At 39.0% G+C, this 27,059-nt stretch overlaps 1 protein-coding gene across 2 annotated transcripts in view; it reads right to left on the minus strand.

Annotated features, from left to right (window-relative positions):
• The window catches only part of LOC119658364 (phosphofurin acidic cluster sorting protein 2), a 160,397-nt gene that overhangs the window by 34,148 nt on the left and 99,190 nt on the right, over positions 1–27,059 (minus strand). For both annotated transcript variants that reach the window (XM_038065726.1, XM_038065725.1), the window contains exons 2-3: positions 4,937–5,275; positions 4,623–4,870 (exon numbers count right to left, since the gene is read on the minus strand). In XM_038065726.1, the coding sequence (XP_037921654.1) occupies positions 4,623–4,870; positions 4,937–5,275 (587 nt within the window). The remainder of the gene's footprint in view (positions 1–4,622; positions 4,871–4,936; positions 5,276–27,059) is intronic.

The following is a 27,059-nucleotide window of genomic DNA, read 5'->3' on the forward strand; positions in this document are numbered from 1 at the left end:
TTTCACATACAAGTTTGCCCGTCTCTTTTGAGAATTAAAGGAACGATGCTTTTCCGCCAGTAATGTGGCAGTTTCTATACTTCCCACTTTAATCGGAAATGTTTATGTACCTTATCGCAAAGCTGTTCCCACCTTCCCCACCTTTTAATGACAATATTCACGTTTTCTGTGGGCGGGGGATCTATTCTACGGATTCACGTTCAAAAAAATTCTCCGTTGCCACTGATGAATTGGGAGGGTTCGCGAGTTCTAAGAAGTAGAGCGCCCATTTTTTATTTACCCAATTGCCCCCCAATTGTTGCTAATTGCTGGTCTGATGTTCTTTGTCACAAAGTTATTGTCAATGCTTTGCAAGTCTCATCAAAATGTTTTCTCTTCTTACGTCTAATCCATCTGCCAACGACTGGTTTTTTCCCATCAGATGTAGATAGACGACATCGATATGTTGTTTTCACTTAATAATGATTCGAGTCAGCCGTTGTTTTTAGTTCGGATCATGGTTGATTAGATCAAATGTCTGGCTATCCGGTTATGCTCAAGTCCTTTCTGAATACGAAGAAGTCACTATATTTCCGCTGGATATAAAATCAACAAGGCCGTACCGTTGTCATCATTTTCTCTAGGAAACCACCCCTTTACCTTCGATGGATTACCTCATTATCGGAAACATATTAGACATCGAAAATAAAACAAAACATCTGCTGATGCATCTGACGCAGATTCTAAAAGGTTTCGACCAGGTCCACCCTACATCATAAAAGCAAAACATAAACATTATTTCTACGCTGAGATCAAATAAGTAATTCCTTTAAAAGAGGAGCTCCCAAATATATTTTAAAATCAGTAAAGAATAAATGGTAGATGCCAGACAACGAAAAATTCTAAATTATCTTTTCTAGAAATTAGCATCATCAATAAAAATCACTTCAAAATAACCATAACCATTTACGTTGTATTGAAGATTAACTTGGGATATGTAGACGTAACCATGCATGTTAATACTCCAGCTTAAGATAAAAAGAGTTTAAGCGGTATACACACGCACACAAAATTATCTGAGTGTAGTGTTGTTTTCGGACAGCTCGGGACAGCTTCTTTTGCTGAAAACCAACTAAAAATATTATAAAAACTAACAACTAGGAACAAGAGAATATAACTCTACCCTATTCATCTCTAACTCCAAGAACAAAAATTAACATTTTCATTTAACAGACGAATCGCTGATCTGATCACTTATTATCCGGAACAGAAGAGCTCTAGCTTTGATCGTTGGAGTCCATGACAGCTTGTTACAGTCATTTCAGAAGTACACCTAAACCTTTCTAGCTCCACAATGGAGCATTTCGACCTTGAGGAACACATAACGACTGTCGTCAACTTTATGACTTGCCGAAGTAACCATGAGCACAGCGTCCACTAACTGATGTAATTTGATAAAAACGGCTCACCTGTCTATATCTGATTCGCGACAAAATAATTCCTCCACGAATTCGAGTGAATACACGTGAAAGAGCTGATTCTTTAAATTGCCGCTCTTAGAGCTATTATTGAACAAGTCGAAAAGTACGAGATAGATAAATTGGCGGTCCAGGATGCGAGGTAGCAAGGTATTCAACTCTTAGACTCACATTTTTTTCAAAAGCGGAAGGAAGTCTGGAACGCGCGAATGTAACATAGCCTTTTTCAGACTTCTAACCAATCAATAAAAGAATTTTTTTTGTGTGCCACGAGTGAAAACTGAATTTTTGAACGTTTGGCTAATCAACATATATGCTTCAACGGATAGTAGAAAATGAATTCTACAGTCGCCTCGAATTAGTATATGATTCATAACCCTCGAACGGCGCTGATCCATAGCGACCATAATCTCCACGGTATAACTCATCAAAACGTAAACAGACTCAAAAAATTCGCTTGCAACGGAGGCATGACCATCTCGTTGCTTTCATTCCGTCACCGCATGATCCACAAGAGAATAGAACTCACTAGATAAGATTGAGAAACGAGCTGCATTTACCGCGAGGCAAATTGCAACAGCGACCACTACCACGTCGGGGCAAGATATCGATGCCGGATAGCAAATAATGCAGAAGCTAGGGTGACACTATTTTGGACACTAGGATGCCGACAGCAATAATATGAAGTTGAGTCAACTAAAAGACGCAATGAAGACGGCTACAGAGAATAAAATCAGGTACAAACCTAGGCGCCAAAAGAATGAATATTTTAATAAAGAATGTCAATATGCAGTTGGCGATAAAAACACTGTATATAAACAATATCACTAACGTCCTACAAGAGCCAAAGGAGATTAATGCCTACAATTAACTTGCTCAATGCCACAACCCAATCTCCGCAAGTTGAAGGAGCAAAGGCAAAGGCAAAGGCACCTGGTCCACCACCTATATTCGAAAAAGTCAAAAATGCACTAAAACATTGAGAAACAACAAAATGCCTGGGGTGGATGGAATACCTGTGAGGCTACTAAATACAAGGAATATGGGGATTGCAACCAAGCTCCATGAACTCCTACTCCTCAGAAGCTTAACACAAAAGTGTCATTTGCCCTATTTATAAAACAAATCGTAAACCAGAAACTTACACTTCAGGGGTTTTATTGGTCTTTTATGTAAGAATATTTGGCTGGACAATAATAATAATCGTTGGCGCAACAATCCATGTTGGATCAGGGCCTTGAAGTGTGTTAGAGCACTTCATTCAAGACCGTAACGGTACACTAGGAGGCAATGTGGTCAGCATTGCGCTCGCCCGAGATTATTACCCTGATTTGACTCAGGTACTCATTCACAGCTGAGTCGACTGGTGTCCGACGTCAAATCACGATACAAATTCCACTGCCACCAGCGAGATTTGAACCGCGACCTTCCGTACGACAGCCTTGCGCTCTAACCACTCAGCTATCCGGACACTGGTTCCACATATATGGCTCATAGTGTTTGTGTATTGAGTATACCCGATATTCAATTCGACGCGGAAGGACAAATTTGGCCTACTATAACTTTCTTAACAATAGTCGGATTTCCATCAAACTTTCCACAATGATGCCTCCTATCAAAACTTATCTTATTACAAATCTAAGCGAAAACTTAAGGAGGGTTCGCAGTAAATTTCCAAAATATAAAAATATTAAATTTATTTAAGGTAATATCTCGAGACAAAAAGTATTTTGACAGCTGGGTACTATGTACCCGGACCACTATTATTTTTGCCAGATTTGGCGGTAGAGTTGTTCCTGAGAACGAGCCCTTGAAGTAATTGCACCATTTCGCAACCCCGCACTCTCTCCCTTTGCAAGCAATGTCAAAGCTATCTGCTTCAAAAAGTACTAGTCAAGACCTTTCATTTGATACCCCACATGACTTTATTTGGCGAAAAAAAATTGCACCCCTCTTTTAGGTATATAAACCCTCGGGAAGTTTAACGTACAGCAATGTAATTTATAAAATACGTGAGTGTTAAAAATTCCCAACTTCCCACCAAATTTCGTATCAATCAGTACCGTCGCTCCTGAGAAAAGTGCGTGATAGACAGTGAATCGATTATAATAAGGTTTTGTTGAAAACAGCGAACACCGCTCTGTAGTATATAATCCGAAAGGTGCTAGTGCATCTAAATGAAACGCTATTATACAAATTATCCCAACTAGTGGTCTATGCAGGAGTTTGACGAAGTAGCGAAGAAAGTTGGAACAAAAAGAAACGAAGACATGACACAAGACAACAAAATTCCATCAGACAAAACGCCACACTAAACGACTGCAACTTCAAACAAGACGAAATAGGTGCAATTCTCACAGACGACAACGCCGAAATAGATCAAATCAACAGGCGGATCATACTTGCCAAAAAACATTTTACCTCGGAGGGCCAATTCTGAAAAATAAAAATATACACATGCGGACGAAGACTTGGGGAGGCCAAAGGGCGACATCGGATTGCTGCACCATAGAAGCAGAAGAAGAAGAAAACTATTGAGGTAGACTTAAAAGGTAGATTCCGTCATACAATACCACCTTTTTAGACAAAAAAATCTGTCTCGTACTATTCAGCACTTCTTCTTTGTATCGTGTTTGGGATTTCATATTCTCTCAGCTATTCCACGTTTTCTTCAAAATCGGTAGATGCAGAAACCTTACCGCTAACATTAAGGTGAGACAGTTCCTGTCAAATTTTTCTCTGTGCTACTAAATATCACTGTAACTCGAAAACTCAAAACCGTCGTAACTAGTTGGCTCTATCATCTCATCGAGACGGATCCCGTAGACAGGTTAACTAGAAAGCGGAAATGGTAGTGGATAGGTCCATGTTAAGAAAGACTAATGACGTAGCTACCGGAGAATGCAATATCCCCAGATTTCCGACTAGTGGGTCGTCCTAGAACTACATGAATCGTTAGCGATGGCACATATATTCGCTTGACTCACTATGCTAAACTAGAGATCATTTGCAACCACATATACATATATATCATATTTAGATTCCAGAACAGCAGTTTGTATTCATATCTTTTGATTGTAATAGATTCAACAATAGAGTACTCCCTTTTCTTAATACTTATAAACCCTTTTTGTGCAAATGTACACACTAGAGAGAAATCCTTACCTGTTAGTAGTACACTATTATTATTTTTATTGTCTTGATCGACTGGAATGGATGAGACACGTTCCGCTCGTAACGTAGCAACTGTTGTACCAGGTCGACCATTCTTGCTAGAAGTCACAAGTTCAACAGTCATGTCCATGGATTTCTGTAAAACCGCATCCATGCGAATAACACCTTCAGCTAGGGTCTTATAACCCAATATTGTGCGAGATTTGTATTTCTTACGTCGTTGAAGTAAAATCAACAGTCTGCAAACAAACAAAGAACGATTATTATATATATCCATGGTTTCTGAAGTCAAAACATTCGCTTACCTGTTACCATCACGTTTAATAAAATGAGGATATTGCAAGCTGAAGTGTAAATCGAGATCAGTTTCCAAAAGAGCGGCATTATTAGTTAGAGAACTTCCAAAAACACTACTGCCTGTTGACACTATATTTGCGCTTGAGCCTAGTGTTTGCGTTCCAAGCGAAGTAGTCACTGAATTTCCCTGTGCTGCTACATGAGCCTGTTGGATAGCCATCACTGGAATCTCATGTGACCTGAGAGTCCTCTTTGAGCTTTGCATTTTTACTGCCAGCGATACGGAAGTTAAATCAGGTGGTAATGGCATTTGTAAGGAGAGACGCGTTATTGTTAGGGAGCATAATCTGAAAAAATAGAAGATTCATCAGCATTCTGGCAACATATCTAGTTATTTAGTTTGTAAACAAATCAATATTATTTTTAGCCGAAAAAGCGATGCCTAAGCTTATTTCCCATTTAAATGAAACAGTCGAACGAATCTACAAACAGTATCATCACCTCTACGTTCAATGAATAAGCAATTAACAACATTTTCCAATGAATCATAAATTGTGATTTAATTTCTCGTTCCCTGGGTTAATTGAATTATAAAAGAACAGAGGAGTCAACTGTTGTACAAGCTGATTCACATTTCTCACTGATTCACATGTGTGCCCTGCTTACTGTTTACTTCCATCACGAGCTGCAATTAAGTTCATTGAAACGAAAAAACATTCATGTGGCTCATGCATATGTACGCGGTAATTTGTTTTTAAATTTAGCGTTTGTTTTATTAATGTTCCGAGCTAGGTGCTTTGCAGGAGAAATGGGAAACAGGTCGCATGGAGCAGGAAATGCCTAGCACCTAATTTCCTTTCTTCCATTATTTCGTCCCATAATTAGGCCTCGGTTATTTGATGATCGTAACAAAGCTTTTTTCTTTATATGTTAACATGTCTGTGAATCTTGAAAGAGATGATCGACAATCTTGTAAAATGCCTAGTCATTGTGTTGCATGTATTCCAGCAATTGTACTTTGTTTTATAGCGGCAGACATACTGTATTGTATAATGGATTCTGCTTTTTTTTCCTGACTTTCACTTTCATTCAATTTTCTTTTCAAATTGGAATGTACGCTTAATGTACGTAGGAACGTGCCGATTGTACTTCCGTTGCATTATTGTATTTGGTGACGGCAGCAATTAACTCACTATTTGAAGATGTAGATACCAATTGAACTTGTGAGATTTCACTGACGACAATAAATGCAATTTCTTCACGTCGATTCTCATATTGATTTATTTGTTTACCGTCCTACAATGCAATTTTGCACGTTTTTCAAGTCTATGAAAGTGTTGACTCGTTGACTATCGTGAGGGTGGAATGATTCACATATTCTAAGCGGATTAACTATAAATATGTCTTTTCTAGTGCGGATAAAGTTGGGTATAAATAACGGTGACAGGTTAAATAAAGGAAGACTATTAAAAGGCAACAAAAAAGTTTTTGTAAGACCACTATACTGAACCTTAAACGCCGATCCCCAAAGACAAAGAGTCCGTAGTCTAAGGCCTTGTTCTTCTTGTCTTATTCAGTTACGGAATCCGCCTATCTGAATCGAATACGTCATTTTTCCCTGCCATAAACTTGGTCCAAATGGAGTCGAAAGGATCTCAAATCTTCATTTAGCGTAACGAGTCATCGTTGTTTCGGTCGCTTCCCATCGACTTCGATGTACTCACCAATCTTAGCTAGTGAGTTTCCGTCAGCGCGAATTACATGACCATATCATCGAAAACACGTCTCTTGGAATTTTTTTCGCGATCGGTGTAACCCCATGTCAATTGGGAATGTTCTCATCTCCGATGTGATAATAACGTTTCCGTTATCGCGAGGCAGCGTTCATTGTTTTCGGTAGTCGGTTAGTACTCAAAACTATAGAAGGCGATAGGGCAAACGGGACTACGGTTGTGGAATGCTTGGGAAGTGGCATCTGTCCGTTGCGATCGTCGGTCGGTAAGCAATGTACTGTTTTTGTCGTTAAGACAGCAGAAGTGTTCGATATCTCTTGTGTGTTGATTTCGGCTTTCGAAAAGTCAATACACATTGGAATAGGCTGGTTGGGTGGCAGCGATCGCTTTCTTCACTTCCCGGTTATAAATTTTGTATGACTAAGCCCTTTCAGCATTTATTTTAACTTTTCAGTATGGGCAAACTGTCGTCTTTTTGTGATTATTTTTAGGAGCAGAAGGAAATCATGGCATGTTCGGGGAAGACGATGAATGAAGAATAATAGCGACTTTATTTTCTACTAAGAAACCACGAAGAGGCAAAGAGATGTTAACGGGCTATATGACAAGAACTCATAATGCATGAACCTTTGGCTAAAAATAATGAGAAGAACTTCAACATTTGTCCGATAGTGGCTTTTTAGATAGCTTCCATTGAGATGATTAACCCTTGGTTTTAACATCATACCATTCAGTAATACCTTAGCGATATCTACGCAATTCCGAATCAGATTTCATGTCCAAAACTGCTGCTACGTGCAGGATACTTAACCCGTCTTGATGTTAAAGAAAAAACTAAAAGAATATCCGCAAAAAGTTTTCATTGGAAAATACAGAATTGTCAAAAATTCATATTCTGAAATTATCTACCATTAACGAAAGCATTAACGCAAACATAAATATGACCAAGATTTAGGTAAAAACTCATACGAAATCTTATCGGAGCACTATAAATTGATTTAGGCTGGCCGAAAACTAACATTGTTTTATCGCCAGTATTCGTCAAGACCTTGCCGTCATAGCCCCAGATTGGGCCCCAAATCAAAGCTTGAAGTCGTAGGTGAATTGCACCATAAAATTACTTTACGAATAAGCACAACTTTGATTGATTTATGATGGCACACAAACCAAAGTATGAAATGTATAATCTACTGCAGTGTCGCCTAATCTCCGAGCTATGGGGACGAAAATTGCTTTATAAAGAAAGAAAGAATTGTCCTATGAAAAATTCTTATATTGGACCTAGTTCTGATGATCTTCTTATTTAGCTTATTCCTGGGCTTAGGCTCTCCACTTCGATAGTTTACTTCTATGTTCTGTTGACTATGAATTGCTTCCATCAGATCAAGACACATTGATGCGCCTTTAAATTAAGTGAGTAAGAATCACCCAATGAAATATCCACTCAATGCCTATCCTTCTAGTCTAAATTCCTTTTAGGATCGACAACAAGCACTAGATTGAAGTCTTATGCTATAAAGTCCTTCAAGTGTGAGTTAGTTAGGCACGAAGTTGGATGTGGAAAATATTGACAACTTATTCCCTGAGAATAATGTCATCCAATCTATTAAAAAAACTGACGAAGAGACAATAAAAAATAAGGACAGAATTCCCACACGATGTGATTATTGGAAGACATAATCTTCATGACTTTACTAATGACAACCGATCGAGATTCATCTATCTCGTCGGTACCAGAAATGGCTTTTGATATATAACAGAACATTCTGTCCTCCAGAAGTATGTTCCATCAAATTGATAAAATTCTCGATTAGGAACTGGCAACCTTTAGCATCCTTGGGGTGTGTTGTTCCCAAAAGCCACAATCTCGTTAGGGGAAGATATCGATGGTACAATAAATAATAAACAAAGCTGGTCTAACCCAACAGTCTAATTCGATATTGAAAAGGTCCAAAACAAAAGAATAAACAGGGATTACGTCAGAGTACTCGAAAATCTAATCTCACTGACGTATAATCTACACCAAGGAACCGACAGCAGAGATGATAAGTGGTCGAGGGAAGAAGAAACTGCTATGGTGACAACAAATGATGGACTAAAAGTGAACGGAAAGACAACAGTGATCCTCATAGGAGTGTAAGTGATATTAGTAGCGGATCTCTTAAATTACATTTGGATGGTGGAAAATATGCTGGAGAACTAGCAAAAATGTAATTAGTATGATTTATAAAGAAGAGGGCAAAATTGAAATTATAGAACGGAGACTGCAATCAAAAGGGATTCAGATCAGGCTTTTGATAAAACCAAATGTTGAAACCCATCACGACAAGCCGACCCCGCTAGTGAACAGGACAAAGGCTGAAGGGAAAGAAGAAGAACAGGGATTGTAAGGAAGCAAATGAACGATTAACTCGATATTCACTCTGATGACTTGCAGGTCCATGGCAAGGAGAAAAATGGAGATGCATTCGAAGATATTATTTTGGATATAAATTGGAATAATAAGACCAATGATTGCCTAAGGGTCGGTAATCTGGGCAGAAAGAACTGAACTCAGCACACAAGCCAGAGAATATCTAAATGTAATTATGTGGTATTTCTAGCGATTAAATTATTTGGAATAATTAAGACTTGCTTTTTTCTATTCGCTAGTGTTATTTATTGGTCTTTGAAATACCGAAATTTGGGGAACCACTCGTTCCCTTCATCAGGGGGGGGGGGGGGGGGAAGAGCAGGAGGTGCGGGGGAGGTGAGGGTATTCAGCCATTTTAGAAGGTTGGTGAACTGAGTGAAAAACGTGAGAAGCGAGTGAATGCTCCCAACTTTACACGAAACGCACAAAAAAAAACTCCAGAGAGCAAGATATAAATCATCGCTTTCGCGTTCAATAAAAATCCAATTTCCTTGCCATTCTTGCGGCCTGCCATGGTGAAACGGAATAAGAACGGTAATAAAAGACTGAAAAGTAAAAATTGGTATTGGATGGAACGTGAACGCGGCGTGAAGGCGTCGCTCGAAAGGTATCTGATAGCTAATTACCCGAAAACTATATTCTGGGAATTGCCCTCTCAAAAGCGCACACTGATGAGGGGACAGTTGGTTCCAGAATACAAAAAGGGCACAAATTATCTTGAAAGATAAGTTATGTTGTGACTTAGTTGTTGCGCGAGACGTTGACAACGACCGCCCGAAAAAAATACTGTTTAGCAACGCAAGATACAGACTCGAAATGAACTCAGCATCTAAAAACATCTTGGAATGTGCCAATGCTAAATTAAACAGGTGCAATGAGAACCTTTTGCAAAAAGAATCTCGTAGTAAGGTCAGCATCTTAGAATTCCAAGAAACGAAATGGTCCGGCAGGAAAATGAACGACTAAGAATCACACACATTTTTACTACAGTAATTGAATTGAAGATAGCAAAAACACTTGACATAGCATTTGCGATTAACAGAAGATTCAAAAAGCTTATGATTGATTTCACGCCCATTGATGATAAATAAATAAATATGACCGGTTATAATCTATTTGGCAGGCGAATTCCGAGAAAGTCAAGTTCCTCCTAAGGGACTTAAACGCAAAAGTTGGCGATAAGTTCCGTCATAAGGTCGTAACGAGAGGACACAATCTCCATAATGATAAAAAAGATAACGATAAATAAACGAAGAGCCAACTGTGACTAGACCTGCTATAATATCTCTAATGAAGCAGGTATCACACACACATAGCCCAAAAAAGGAGCAGGACACGAAAAATGCATGCCTACTTGCGTTCAGATCATTCTTAACGAAAAGGGTCCGGCTGAAGAGTTCACAACACTTGTCAAGGAACAAAGAAGTGCCACCGCAAAATCGCATCATTTTAGATTGCGTACTCAATTGAAAAACCTCGACAAAGGTTGTGGAATTTGGTATTACCCCATCGCGCCCCCTGCTCAAGGGCCTTTTGCAATAAACACCGTCAAACGTTTTGCGGCTAAGAACACACCAATGGAGATCTATGGCATTAAATTATAATATTAACCTTCGATCCTAGGCTCCGACGTACATTCTTATGGAAATTCGTTGTGGCCGACATTTCAATACTAATCCTTGAAATACTACCTTCTCATTAATCTTAAATGGCAGCGTCTCGTAGATCATAAAATGGAAATCACCTCAAAAACTTGGAGCATAGGATCCTCTCTGCAGACAACAGCGTTGAATGAGGTCAAATTCAGGCCATACTACATACCACAACAAGGACATACATAGCCACTTTTTCTCATCACGGCATCGCTCATTATATTCTAGAACAGGATTCACCCGTTGCAACTCGTCCTAATCGTTTAGCTGGAACGAAAATAAAAGTAGCCAAAACCATTAATGGTTGAGTAAGGGCCAGCCCGGTCCTTATAGTAACCAACAAATGTGGAAAATGGAGGCCTTGCGAGGAATAGTGTCGGTTAAATGCAGTTACTATAAGTGTTCGGTACATGATTGCTTACATTAGAGACTTCAACAACATCCCTCACGATAAAATAATCCATCCCGGCGTTATTCTGTTTTCATCTTTTAAAAATAACGAGTATCTCCGATAATTACAGAGCGAGTAGAATCAATTCTAAGCTATGAAAAAACTTAAGACAATCATCAATCTTCGAAGATTTCACGGGATTCTGAATTCATAAAAAATACAGCCTAAGGTCTTCATATTGTTTAAATATTCCCTTGGGGGGTTGAGATACCGTGATGCATACTGATTAGAAAGAATTGTCCTACGCATTCGTACAAGAATGGAAATGGAAAAAACTTCGACTCGCCAATTGCGTCATGTAGATTACTTTGCGCAATTCTCAACGTCACTTAATCGGAAGCAAGAACTTAGTTGCAGATGCGCAATCGTGTAGAGCAAATGATAATACCGACAATTGTAATAACGTAAGAAGAGCAAGAGTTGCAAAATATTTTACGATCCAGCTCATCCCTAAAACTACAAGATGTAATCATTGATAGAAACTAGTTCTTGTATTATTATATTATAAAGACTTTCGTCCCCCAACAGTTGCGGAGGAGAATTCAACGTTCTATACCACCTGGATCCCATTATCTGGTATTAAATAAAGGTATGTGTATGTTGTCTTCTGACTTCCCAAAGATATCAAGAAGATCTGTGAGTCCAACAACGCAAACTGACTCATATTTTCCAGACTAAGATAGGAGCAGCCTCGTCGGCTTACTCTTCAAGCTCGTATTTGAACCTGTTACAGGTAGGAGGCATCAGTAGATGCTAGCATGATCTGCGAAGGCAAGCCTACGATGGCTAGTTCACTATTTACAGGAAATGCTCCAAAAAATGTAGTCAACTGCAAAGGGTGACAGATAAGAGGCCAATACGTCAAATACAAACTGTATGATCCAGACAGGAAGGAATGTTCCAAGTGGCAAAATATCACAATGGGGAATTATAATTTTGAATAACCAGACGAATTTGTCTATTTGGATGTCTAACTGTTAACGGAAGACACGAGATGGTGCGGTGAAGCTCAACATCGAATAGAGCCTTCTATGCAGCCGCACCCTTGTTAAAATCAAAGCCAGTCCACAGAAGCAATAAACTGCGCATCTATAGAGCACGACCCGATGCTTACGAAAAATAGACCCTCGGAAAGGCATCAGAATGGTTGGTCGACAGCTTCTAGCTGAAGATCCCGCGGAAAATGTTTGGACCATTGAAAGGAGATGCATGGTTAATTAAGTAGGGGGAGTTGTACAAGTTATTTGACGTATGACCAGCATTAAAACATGTGAGGTACCACATATTGAGCCAATACTATAGAGCAAAATTTCGAAACGAGTGTTAAAGGGGCTCGCACAAAGAAAGCGAACTAAGGGATAAGCTCATGTACGACAGGAGTACTCAATTGATACGGATAGCGAGATACTGTTACGCCTTTCGAATGGAAAATGCACTCGTTGGACCTCAAAGGCGGGAAGCTGTGTAACTGGAAGGTAGGATCGTAGAGAAGAAAAACCCCCGCCCTCAGAGGGAAAATTGTGCGGCCCATTGGAATTGCGCAATCTATTTTATTTTATTAAAGTCTGTCTATTCGGAGTCCACAAGAAAGCTCTGGGCCCGGAGGAATCTCCCCCTTTTTAAAGTTTTGTGTAAATACAAAACCTTTTTAAAATCGGTTCAATGTCTGTCTGTCTGTCACACTCGATTTACACAAAAACGGCCGAACCGATTGTTACAGAATTTGGTGAGAACATGTGGTCTGTGTGTCTCTTTACATGCAGCGAGTGGCATCATTTTGTGTTGAATTTTAAGGTGGGCCCCCCATACATGCGAAACGGGGGTGTAATTTCTTTTTACAGAACATGGTCATGTGCAGTATCATCAAAGGGCTCAATTAGTACTTTTCGAAAATGGTCTTTTTTCTAAGATTCAGTGAAACCTAGAAGAGGTAGGGCACAAAAAGGGTGCCACTAAAAGTAAAACAGGTCTCGTTCTCAAAACCTACCCAAGCGAAAAATCTGAAAAAAATTACAGCGACGCAACTATTTAAAATCTATGCCTCAAAATACATCCCATTCCGATATCTGTACAAGTAAAGTTAATAATAATATTACTATGTTTTGGAAGCCCCCTTTAAGTTCATCCCAGGAGTACAAAATCGTCACATCAGCATAGACGATAATATAGGACATAATCCTGAACAATTTTAAGGTAATCCGACTATTATTAACAAAACTATAAGAGGTCAAAGTTTCCCATTTCACGTAAATTTATGGCTCTCAAGACACATATGATGTCATCATCATATAAAGTTAAGTTATGTGAACGGCTTTGTTGTAGGAACATTTTAGTTTTCCTTTTTTGACTTTTTTTAGTTATTTGCATTTCAGTTTCAATTACTCCAGGAAGACATGTGTATGTATATGTTAATAAAGCTTGCCGGTAGTAACCAATATAATAGGCATGTGTGTTCTGGTTACCAGCAGTTTTTACTTTATATACTTAACATATATGTAAATGTATGCTTTTGTGCGCGGAGTAAAGTGAAAATGCGTGAAGATGCGGTACATTAATTTAGGTGCGCACATATATATGCATGCATCGTCATGCGGTAATCGATAACGTTTGTTTATTTAGAGTGAACACAGTTTTTATGTCATTGATTACATCCATATGTGAATCTTGGGGTTTGGCAAACTATGACGTTGAACAATGTTTATACCCGAAGCGCCCGGCTTCCGATCCCCGCACTTGTTTTTTTCTCCCCCTCTCTCGACGGGCTCATCAGAGGTTGCTGGTATGGCATTGAAGAGGAAGCTACCTCAATTTTAACTCAAGGTTGGAATTGTACCGCATCCATACTGTAGAACTATTTTAGAGGTGCATAAACCTCCCGAAGAGGACTGGTGATAGTTGAAGTACCAACTTCAACCGTCATTAAGGTGAGGATAATACAGACAGAATTAAAATAGATGTACTTACGCATCAATGGCAATCTTTAGAGGTATCTACAATGAATTTTAACATAATAATAGTCTAAAATTATGATTGCTTCAGATGATTTGGATAAAATGAAGTACTCATACTTTACTTTATTTCTGACTCTTGTAGCAATACGTAATTGATATAAACCACAGTCTATACTCCTACTATTAACTCTCATTAAAGATATTCTCCTCATATAAAGATAGCAATCTTATATCATCTACGAACTATTATAGTTAAGACATCCTTGTCAAGATCTTTGCTTAACAATTTCCCATTACGAATCAAAAAACTGTGAAGGCTGTCTGTTTCGCCTTCATATGAACAACTAATTTTGCCATCTAATCTTCAATTCAGAGCACGAGCAACCAAGTCAGCTATCTACACACCTATCATGTAACACGGACAATATCTTTCTGCTCCCATAATATGTATTTTTTGCATATTAATCCATAATTCTGCTTGGCTATATATAGCGAGCAATTTTCTTCAATTAGTCCGATTATGCACGTATGGACCTACGTACGAATACGGAAATGCTGTACTCTGCGTAGTAACATTAATTGCGTCTACTTACGGGCAATTTGTATCATTTCAAATGAAAATGAGAACGCCAAGAAAATATTTAAAGCGTCTCGAATGATAATGAAACGTCTCCCTTCCCTCTCGATCCATATTTTTTCCTGGGAATTACGCGGTAAGAATTTCATCCAAATTATTCATCACAGTCTAATTATGATCAAATAAAATTAATATGGGGAGTGTGTGTTTGACACGAATATTTCTTGTTTGCGTACACACGTACGTCGTAACACTTTCTTATTTAATTACATCATCAAATACGTTACTGTGGCTAAGGATTCGACGTTTTCTTTTGTCTTAACCCTTAGCTGCAGGTTTTTCAAAAGAGCAAACAGAACAGCTTTAACATATTCAACAAAGGCTGCTTGAAATGCACATGAATGAAAGCCCTCGACGAATGCTGGAAGGATTCTTTATGGAAAAGTTCTGCAATTAAATTTCTCAATCCTGAGAAGTCTTATTGCATTTGCACAATTTTTTTCGACATTTCGCATAATTAAAAGTTATCTCCACTGCGGCTCACTCAGTTTCTATCTGAATTGCAGAAAATTGAGGAAGTCAAAATAAGGGGCGGGAAGAACACTGTTTGCATGGAACTCATGAAGATACAGCAATTCAAAGGGGCGCCTCGCTACAAGTTTGAGTTCCAATTAGGGAAGTATTCCAAAAGGGTAAAGAGCTTGACACGAAGCGAGGAGCATGGCTCTCAATTTGTAAAATAGTTTCAACATTCTGAAATTCACAAAATATTGTGCAAGTTTTCAAAGGCCCCTTCACTAAAGCATACCAAACTGCTAGGGCTTGGCATAGCAACATTCTTTCCGCTACTTCCACAAGAAAAATTTATATGAAAATAAATTAGTTAACCAGGCAATTTCCATTGCCGTTATCACTAGGCAAGCAGAGGGATATTATGCTAATGGAAAAGGAAGGTAGAAGTCAAAGGATTAAAGCGGTTTTAACTACTATTGACTGGATGTGGATTATTCATAAACAGAATTCATTGTCTTCGTTTCGTTATTAGACTGAACGGCAGTAATGAGAATGTCGCACGCAAACCTTTCATGTTTTCCATCTTCATTTTCAGTTCTTGCGTATAAGGTAGGTACAGCAGGACTTGAGTCAATGGATTGCCTTTCTTTGAACTTTGAACGGAACGGGATATGTATACGGCTGGTGGTATATATTGAGTCCTTTGTCGATTCAGGAAGAAGATCCTATACATGCTTGTGGAGTAAATATGATTAAGGGATAATTTTCATGTCGGAAAATATTTGAATTTCGAGGAGCTGACCTAATTAGTTCAGCTGAAGAGGGTGTTGGTTACGAGTTATTTAGAGCTGGGAGCTACGCTGAACAATATGCAATTCCCCCTTGCCTTGCAAATTAGATAGAAAAGAAAGTTAATTTGAATTACGGAACGTGAAGAGTTGTAATTATTTTATCGTCGCAATCATCATTTACTTCCTATATTGTCGACGAACTAAATTGAAGGGTCACTTCTTGTAATGCCCACTCGTTAAAGTAACCATTACGTTAGGCAATGCGAGGCCCAACTGTTTCACCTATCAGCAAATCACCGACAGTCATATTCTCACAAAGCAAAGACAATGTCTTTCCGTGTTGAAATAGCATACCTAATGTTTCGTTGTGTCCCTGTAGGCTCTCGGAAAGGCTTCGGGGAAAACTCCCTTGGAACACATTGTCAATATGACCAGTGATGACGATCCTTCAAGCTCCGTTTTTGACGAGAAACTCTCTGAGAAGAAGTCTGGCACTCCCGTTATGCAAAATCCAATTCGTCGCGTTTTGTTGGTGTGTTGCCTCGCAATCGAATTGGAGCTTAAACATAATACCAGCTATTTAGCGATTTTCTACCCCCCCCCCCCTTTCGGCAGAAACTCGCTATGTGAAAAAAACGGTAAGCATTGGTTTGACTTTCGATCTATCCGGAAGGAGGGGGCAGGTTGATGTTTGCTAAGACCGGTAGTACGTGGTAATAGCCACACCCTTATTATTAGCAAAATACTACGGATTTAGAGTGAGGAGTCGAAAAATAAGTGCCCATTGTAATTAGTTGGCAGTCCAGAATAGCTGACTACATTCGAACGGAGGATCATCTCACTTTAGTGGGTAAGCCTGACCTTATCCTGATCTGCCAGTAAAGAATCATTTGAACGCCTCAGTGAGAAAGCCTGACATGATCTACGGGCGGACCTCCTGAAACCCTTTAAAGCACTATTCAAATGAGCATTATAAACAAGTATAAAAATAAGAACAACGAGCAATAAGGATCCCATACCCAAGTGGTGGATCAAGTGAAGGAACATCTCTTCAAGGTGTCAACCCACAAGAAGGGGGAAGTTTGAAGTCATGAATAGAGTCATGCTCAACATTGGCCCGCCGTGCAATCCATAACCGACAATTATTCATTTACATATTCATGATCAGATTGCAGGGTTCAACAAGAATGTCAGAAAGAAAATATCTGAAACAGAACGAGGCAGCGGAAATCAGCCAGCAAGAGAGGAATGCTTCAAAGTCAATCCAAGAGGGAGCAGACGTCGAATAGGACTCAGCTTTACCTCTTCTAGCGCCGTCAAGGATATTCGACAGTGCAAATCTACTCACTCACCAGATAAATAGATGAATAAGTGGGATGAAATTTCAAGCTTGATGACGAATATGTCGGAATGGCTCAAGGGCGTAGTTTTTAAATTCCTAAGCTGGAAAACAACAGAACTGTCGACTTATACTTGTCCCCAGCATATATTAAGGACACCCATGGTAATAGCCTACCTTCCTTGGAAACCTTCCGTAACGGCGGAGACCGAGAAGCTTATAAACCCCCAATATATGCCCAAAATAAGGATTTGGATCTCCACAAACGATTGTGAGAATGTGCAGACTCAAAAACAGAAGGGAATGAAAACTACTCACGAACGAAAATTCAGTAATATACCGGCACAAGTCTATGAGGGCAATATCTATGATAGAAAAAGAAGACGAGGCAAACCCTACCTAAGATGGAACAATAGCGTAGGCCTGGACGGCGGTGGACCTCGGCGCAAAACCGGAATGTCTGGAGTTCCTTATCAAGGCAGACCTAGACCGGATGCCAGTTGATGCGCCGTTGATGATAATGATGATGGTGTATGTGCATCAAACAATTCTGTTCTAGTTAGGGAGGAAGCATGTAGGAAATCAGCAGACCCAGAACTTAAGATAGAGCCAGTGAAACTTTTGAAAAGGAATACCTAGTTAAACTAGGTGCCCTTAGAGGGGTAACTAAGACTCACTAGGGAGGAAATAATGAGCCTAAAGAAGTTTCAAATAAATATACCGAAATAAGAGGTATCCCTGAAGGACCTATGTTAAGAAGCGGAGATAAATTTGTGATAAATCTCTATAGGGTCGTGCTTTAATCTGTTACTAAAAGGCATTTAGAAATATTCCTCCAGCAATGGAGGGTAAGGAACTTGTGAGATAATAGTAGCACACGCTAATGACCTATCTATTGAAACCGTAAAATTGATTACCAATTTTGCTGAAAATGAACGAATCTTAGGGATACATAAAATTTGATCAACAGAACCAAATTTAGAGGTCCCTAGTGGAAATTGATACTGCCAGTTATTCCATATCCTGATCTGGGTGCAATGTCGAGGTTTTTAAATCCCCATCTAGCGTATCAAACCATCGACTTCGATGTCCACACCAATCTTGGCAAGCGAATTCTCGTTAGCATGAATTACATGACCATACCATTGAAGACGTCTCTTTCGCAACTTTTCCAAGATCGGTGCATAACGATCGCGGATATCCTCATTTCGGATGTGATCAAAAGGTGTCACGCCACCAGTCCAACGTAACATCTTGGTCTCCATTGCCGGAAGGCCCCGTTCATTGTCTTTTATAGTCGGGCAATACTCAGAACCATAGAGAGCGACTGAACAGACGACATTGCGGTGTGATAATGATGTACTTAGCTTTCAACAAGCCATGGTAGTGGATAACACCAAACATAACTTTAGTTTTGGTTACAAAACGTTTTGAACATGAATTGTAACATATTCATGCCAAGACAGAAGCTCGCAAAGCAGAGAATAGAATCATTACTCATCGTTATAAGCTGTTACAAGATAAGCTATCTGTTCGTTTAGTTTGAAATCAAATCATCACTTGTAAGCCAACCGATATTAGATTTTAAATAGCCTCTTCAGTATAGGCACTGCGAAACATCTAGCAGCAGTATGGCCCAGCCAAAGATAACGCTGGACGCAAGAAGTGTCCAGTATACTCCTGGATTGCTGAGACCCGAGAAGAGAGGTATTAAAGGGATGTTTTCTTTCGCCGAGGTTTTTGGGGGGCCTGCAGCAAAGATATACAACGAAATGACTGAAGTTAAATGATTAAAAAGAGGCCCACATAATTTTCACCCTGCATGGGAATTTTCTCTTCACGGCCCTGGCAAAGGGTGTTAGAATGAAAAGGATTATATAGGACCATCTGAGAAATAACATGGGTTTCAGAATTTGCCAACACCTTGGCCAAGAAAACCCAGTATAAGGAAATAGTGACCCCGAAAGGGCACCACACCTAAATAATCAACAGCATGATGAACAAAAAGTGTGGAACGGGCTAACAGGAATAGTGTCACATAGATACGGTACCGGATAACCTATCGGCCTGAGCTGACGACGACGCCAGATAAAGTAATTACCTACTCAATTGCCTGATGAGAGTGGAATATAAGTACACCAGAGAAATCCGTCCTAACCTTGGCCTAGCAAAGAAAAAAATTATTAATAAAACTATTTGTCGCTCTAAACTATTACTATTTTGTGCCGAAGTATATGGCGCAGAAAAGATAGACCTTTAGTATTCTCATCATTCGAGCATAGCAAGAAAAAACTGTAACAATGATTACTATTTAGTGCAAGTTATTTGCCGGTATTGCATATCTACATTTTAGAGAAGCGTAGTCAACCCCATTCGTAGACTCGATACTGAAAAATTTCAGTTCGAAGAAAAGCATTTCATCAATATGACAATATGAGAAAGTATTTAAGCCATCCCGGAAACTACACTAGAATCTAATTCTTGCAGGATCCGAGTTTCAAGCAATATTGAATAGAAGAAAATAAGTGCATAGGCCACAAATTCAACGAGTGAGTAGATCCAAGAAAGATTGGTACAAGTTGGACCATTTGAATTTTCGACATTGAGCAATCCTCTAGCTTTCACATGTTTTTAGATTGGCTTATTATATGACATATAATTCATGAAAATTTGAAGTTTTTCGCGCAAAAAACCCCAATTAAAGCATTGACTTATAAAGTTCCCTTGTCCCCTGGATTATGCTTAGATTATAACTTAGAATATCCTTCCCCAATAATTGTAATTCGACCGATAAAAAACTTGCTTGAATTTTAATAAATATTCTTTTTCTTCTACTCGCAGGACTACCAAAAACCAAGTGCACGCTTAGACACATTTCTATACTCTGTGTAAGGATATTTGAAGGACATTGATTCAGATTAGCCACGTGCTCCTGTACTATACTCGCCATATATTGATGTTATCGGTTTAATTTTTAATGCCAGTAATTTTAGAAACTGTGTTTCCATCTTGCTTATAATTTACATTTTTGGTCTCTGTAAGTTGAATGACCGTATTGCTTTTCGGCGCCAGTAAAGGGTCGGTTAAGTTCAAGTTTCCTTCCTTTTCACTGATTAATATTTCTTTCTCTTAACTTCGTTATTTCTACCTCATTTAATGAGAATATGCTTCAGCTTAATGGTCCTCGCAATGAAATGATCAAATCTGAAGAAAACAACAACGCGCATAAAATCCACAGTCAAACGAAAGAAAACATCGAGAGACCGATTTTCAGCTAACTTAAATATCCAAATTATGTTTAAAACGTTCAGTACTACGATTTATCGTACCACGGTCTGAGGGCTGAATGGGGATGGTTGCCTTGGTATCCGAATAGGGTTGTGCTCAGCTACAAAAAAACCGGAAACGTTGAGTTGATGTCAGCACGGAACGTATTAAATTATCAACAACAAATTCCCGGAAATTCTGATTTCCAGAGTTACATCTTCCACTTTTCGCATTCCAAAATTCTTAGAACTTTTTTTCATCCTCCGAAGGATATACAAATGCTACTTCTATAAAGCGAATAGTAAACAACCCCGCTTTGAAATAGTCAGACGCAGCGATATTGGGAATAAGCTCCTTGAGAAAGGATCACAAATCTTGACGGGAGCAACTTAAAAAATCGATTCTCGTTTCAGATAATGATTGATGGTTTGGGTGGATGAAATCGCAACATATTTAGACATGACACGCTTAAATTTCAAGTAAATCCTTCTGTCAGGAGTTTTGTAGAAAATTTAATTTAAGTTACTAGGGATCGACTAAGTGGGGAGCACATTCATGGAACGCGCATCAATGAGTATCAGACTCCATCAATATACAATGTACATATATTTTTCATCACAATCATCCAAAGGTACTGCAAAACCCTTGACAATCACTTTAAAGCTTTTCCCCCGTCTTTTATATTCATATTCATCCCATCCCCTCGCTTTATGTTGAAGTCTTTGAAAAACATCCTAGAATTTCATAAAAGGAAAAATATATTCCATCAATCATTCACTCGTTTATTTATGAGCAACATTTTTTTAATGGATATCAGCCGAACAAAAGAGACTTCGTAGTTGAAATCGAAACAGACAGGAGAGAAAAAAGGAATCCTCTGGAAATTATGTTCATGGGAAAAGCCGATAAAAAAAAAACAAAAATCACTGGGCGAATTTCAAGAAATAAGCTGGTGGGGCTTATTATAGAGAATTTTTCCATTCATTCTGCTATATACGAAGGGTGATCCAAAAGTAATGATAATGAGAGTAAAACACATTCAGTAGAGTTAAAAAAATAATTCATTTTTCTACGCAGTCCTCTAAGAAGTCAATACATTTAGTCCATCTTTTGCCTAAACTCAGGATTCCTTTAGAAAAAATATTTATCTTGACCCTCCAAAGATGTGTTAACAGCGGCCATTACTTCGCTATTGCCTCCGAATTTTATGCTTCGTGTTCGAGCAGTTAGACTCCCATTTTTCGAATGCGAGCCATCGAAACCGCTGAAATGGGGGCCGGCACGCTGTCTTATATATAATATAGCACTACAGATCGTAGTTTGCCACACCTTTTTTCTTGATGACGTAGTAGGAGCCCGTAATAGCGGTTCCCTTTAAATATTCTTTCAACGTCCCAGAGGACATAACCAGCCATAACCGGTCCATCCGATTTGGATACTATTACTTTCTTCGGCGTCGGTGATGATGATAAATTCATGGATTGTTGTTTTGTTTCAGGATCAAAAAGGTGAATCCAGGTCTCATCCATGGTCACGGAATATGACAGAAAGTTTTCCTGAGCCGCTTTGAACTTTTCGAGATTCTTCAAGATTCATTTTCGCCATGCAAAACGTAAAAAAGTTTCTCATGTGCAATTCGTTCACAAGGATTCCTTGAACGCCACCATATGAGGTCTCTGTGACCTCAGTTTATACCTAATTATCACTTTTCGGTCTGCCAATACATCTTCGACTTTTTCACATTCTCTGCAGTGAGGAGCGCGGATGGGCGTCCTTCAAGATGTGCATCTTCAGTAGATATTCTGGCAAGTTTTTTAGCCTTCGTGTAAATGTGGAATATGGAGAAGGAGAGTCCCTCAATGTCTCCCCTAAGTCGTTGTGTATGTCTATGGTAGACATTTTTTTAAACAGTGGTATTTAATGACTGACTTAATTTCTTTTTTCTCTATTTTGGGTTCCAGTCAACACCTATCCCAGTGCTGGGTATTTGGCGGTAGTAGCATTGTGGCTATTATGTAAATCCTCCTTCCCTCCGCCCAGAAAGGATTTGCTGTCGAGTCGCACTCCTTAACAATTTTACTTTATCACAACAATTTTTGCATTGGACGAACTGATTAATATCCTTTTGCACGAAGTATTGATACATGAGCAGAGCCGTAGGTTGAAAATTTGTGTGCAATATGAACAAGGCCAACATATCTATCTAATTTGGCTATTACAACCCCAAGAAAATAACCCAAGATTGCCCAATTTGCGGTAGGTCGCGGCTATTAATAGTGACAGTATCTGTTCCATTTGAGGACGTCTTTACTCTTTGTATCGCCGTAGAATAGCTTATCGCTGCGGACGGGTTCCGTTGGTATATACTAGAGAAGTTTGTGCTTTCCCCATCAGTAATGTCTCGATTCTTGACAAACTTGCCTTGGTTGGTAGTTTCAACGATATCGTGAATGTAATTGCCAAGAATTTGAGTTACATTGAACTCCTGCAAAACTGCCCAAGGCAAAATTTTTTTTTCAGAATTCAGGAGTCCAGAGTGCGCAGGAAGTTTCTGCCTGCGACTTGGAAAAAATACCTAGCTAGAGTCGCACCGCTTCCTCAGGAGAGAGATCAAGCAACGTCTAACGAATGAACTCTGCTCTCTGGTCCTTAGTCCAATTATCTCTATTCCTTATTAGTTATCCCGTTTAAAGCTCATAATTTGATCTTTCATACACCCTGACCCTGAAGAGAAACATTTAGTTCAATCTATTCAAACCCCAGAAAAGTATTACATAAACTGCATGATATAAAGATGAAATATGGAGCCAGAGAATCACTAATCAATGTAGAGCGCTGATTCGGAAAGTTACACTGTTGAAAGCAAGGGATGTCTGGTACAAGAAAACCTTACTAAAACTTCCCGTCCAGTCTAATATCAAGTAAATGTGGACTTCGGACCCCATCCCAAAACAAGAATATTATTAAAACTTATTCAACACAGATCGACTCAACACATGAAAACTGTTCCAGGTAATGTAGCGACTACGAACCTAGACGGTTGGGTCTTATCCATGCAATAATGGACCAACGTAGTTTCGTTTTTGTTTTTATTTCTTGCATTAGAGTTGTGACTTGCATTTCAGTCCTTGAGCAATTGCTTAGCCGTTTCAATGTTGACAGCCTCAAATTTTTTATTTTCGCTCCCCCGAAAAGCCCTTTATAGAACACTTAAGTTTTGTTAAGGATGGAAAAGAAGTCCACCCGCTTTGTGAAAAGTTCTGAAAGATACTCATTTCTTTAAAGAACCCTTGGTAATGATTTTCGGGTAGGTGTTCTAATTAATATTTCTTCTGGTATTCACTGAAACTGAAGACTTAGTTACAGCCTTCAATATCAGATCTTGATTTCTCTCTCCGAAAGGTCATTCCTGTTTAGCATTCTAGTTTAGCTTTACCTCTAAACTCCATTCTTGAGATACTCTAACCTTTAAACTATATGTCTCGTTCATTTTTTCTGAATTTTTAGATGAGAGGACTGGAATTGAGTAGTTCATCCCCAGGCAATATCCTTCTGATGGATACAACTTAATGACTTTTTTGTCCCGATGGACGGAAAATCGATTCAACTTCCAATGTCAATTGCAGCTTATTATGATATAGATTGAACTTGTGACGAGCGTTATCCTCCTCTTCCTTGGTAAATATCATTGTTAATGGGCTCCCCATTGGAAATCCCGACTTGCTTGTAAATATTAACTTCAAAACTGATAATATTATTGTCCAAAATGTGAAAGATGGGTTATTTTTGAGTGATCATTTCCCAATGCTTATTTTTGGGTTAATTTGCCGGGGACGTTGATGAATAAGCTTTTTATATCAAATGAAACTATAACACCGCCAATGAATATTCTCCCGAAATTCAGTATTCTACCGGAAGAAACCTAGAAAGAAGAACACTAGTGCCAAATTCGTAAGTGTGATGTTTATAACGAATGGTGTGTATCTAGTCTTTATAACGAATGTTCCCCACTGCTATAAGTACAGTCGAACTGGACATCAAACTAATTATCGCGGATGCTCCGCAGATTGCCTGACACATCATAATCATCAACGGCGCAACAACCGGTATCCGGTCTAGGCCTGCCTTAATAAGGAACTCGGACACACCTGAGATAAATATGAAAATAAAGTCAATACTGAATAAAGAAGATTAACCTTCAATATGACCACGAAACCACGAAAGTTACAAGCTGGTGGCGGCTTGTGTGAAATTTATTCATTAATTTTATTCATTAATTTATTCAGCAAACACCGATACTTCGGAAACAACTTGTTCCCTTTCTCAGTACATAAGCTGTTCCTCAAATGTCCGTATTTGCTAAATAAATATCATACTAGCGATGGGAAGCGTATGAGGGTGGTCCGATAAGTCCTTCGGCTTTCCGTTGACGCCACTATCGAAAGAGAAATTCACTATTGTGTAGTGCATTCTCGTAAACGTGTCAAAATTCCAGCCGAATCGGACTCGTAGTTTTGTTTTGACCACATATAGAAACAGGTGCGGATTATAGAAAAACGGAAAAAGGGCAATATCGGCCGGTGATCCGGTGCATGTTTTTGGAAGTGAAACAGCGCAGCAAAATCAAAGAAAGCCTGGATTCTACGTACGATGGCTCTGCTCCTGCGATAGCGACCATAAAAAATTGGTTTAACGAGTTGCAACGTGGTCGCACGTCAGTTTTTGATGTCCCGAAAACGGCTACCACAGGGAATAACGTCACAAAAATCCAGGATTTCGTATTGACAGACCGCCGATTGAAGGTGCGCGAGATAGCTGAGACAGTAGGCATCTCAAAAGACCGTGTGGGTAATATCCTGCATGAAATTGTGTGCATGGGAAGTCTGCCAGCGCGATGCGTGTCGCGTTTGTTCACTCCGGACAACAAGTGCAGCCGTGAAGCCACTTCAGAGCAGCCTTTGAGGCTGTTTAAGCGCAATTCAAAGGAGTTTTTGCATGTTTCATAACGAGACGCTAGGAAACGGTGGAAGCAGTGAACTTCATCCGGCGAATGCGCTTCAAAGAAAGCCAAGACTGCCCAATCGGCCGGAAAGACGATGGCCACCGTTTTCTCGAATTCGCAAGGTGTGATCTGATTCGACAGCCTTTAGAAGGTCAAAAGGGTTACAGAGCTCTATTATGCCGAATTATTGGACCGATTTAACGCCGAATTGCAGAAAAAAAAAACCATTTTGCGAAGAAAAAAGTGCTCTTCTTCCGCCGCCGATACGTACAAATTGGTCGAATTGGGCTACGAACTGCTACCCCACCTCATTCACCATATTTTCCAGATTTGGCCCCGTGCCATTTCTTTTTGTCTCCAAACTTTAAAAAGTCCTATTTTGCAGACCTCCTGAAAACATATTTTTCTGACGGATTAAAGAAGTTGGAGCATCGTTGGAGCGAGCTAAGAGGAGACTATGTTAAGAAATAAATCGCCACTTTTTCAAAATTTTCGTTTTTCTTTTGCAGGCTAAGTACTTATCGGACCGTTTTATTCTGTATCTCAATTGCCAGAAACACCGGTATATACATTTTGTAAACAACTAGAGCCTCAAAAAATCATATAAACAGAAGGAACAGAAGGAAGGAATACAGGACTGCGAGATAGTTCCATTTAAGAATAAATTCATATAGATACACATCTATAAAGTTAGCTAACAACTATCTGTGCTATCAAATTTTCATTACGTTTAAAGAGAGTATATAAGAGTATTTCTGATATTGCCTAAACAAACAATATATTAATTAAAATAGGATATATTATTGTTTCCTATTATAATGTCCTTTTTCAAAAATAAATCTGCAATTATTTTCACACCAACACCCTGGGAAAACTGCAACAAAATACGTAAAACATTTACTATTTAATACTCACAGATACTGTGACTGAAGGAAGCATATGGATAGTGTGAACGAAAATGAAAGAACTTTTAAGGCTAAGATATCATCTGGAGGCTTTATTCAACAACTCCCATTCGAACAAAATACATCTTTTATGAAAGCACTAAATTTTCATCAACTCTTTCAGATTGCATTTCTTGAACTCACCTTGGCAATTTTGACCTATAAGCTTAAGTCGGCCCCGTTTAACCAATCTAAATACGACGAGCATACATCTGAATCAACCCCCTCCCCTACTCGTTACTTACGCCTAAAGATGTTGAGTAATGCATATCGTCTGAATACGAAAGAAAATTCAACCCATCTAGAACAACGTTCAACAAGAATGTTCTACTTTCAAATCGATCTAAAACGTTCGCACCTCTATCCTCTGCTTAGATCACTTGTGCTTTGTGACTTAGTTTCTTGAAAGCACTTTTATCTTACATACACGACCGTACACATATAAATATGTACGCTTGGTTACCATGAATATAGTAGATACTTGTAAGACACCACACG

The sequence above is a fragment of the Hermetia illucens genome, chromosome 5, assembly GCF_905115235.1.
Source record: "Hermetia illucens chromosome 5, iHerIll2.2.curated.20191125, whole genome shotgun sequence".
Lineage (NCBI taxonomy): Eukaryota > Metazoa > Arthropoda > Insecta > Diptera > Stratiomyidae > Hermetia > Hermetia illucens.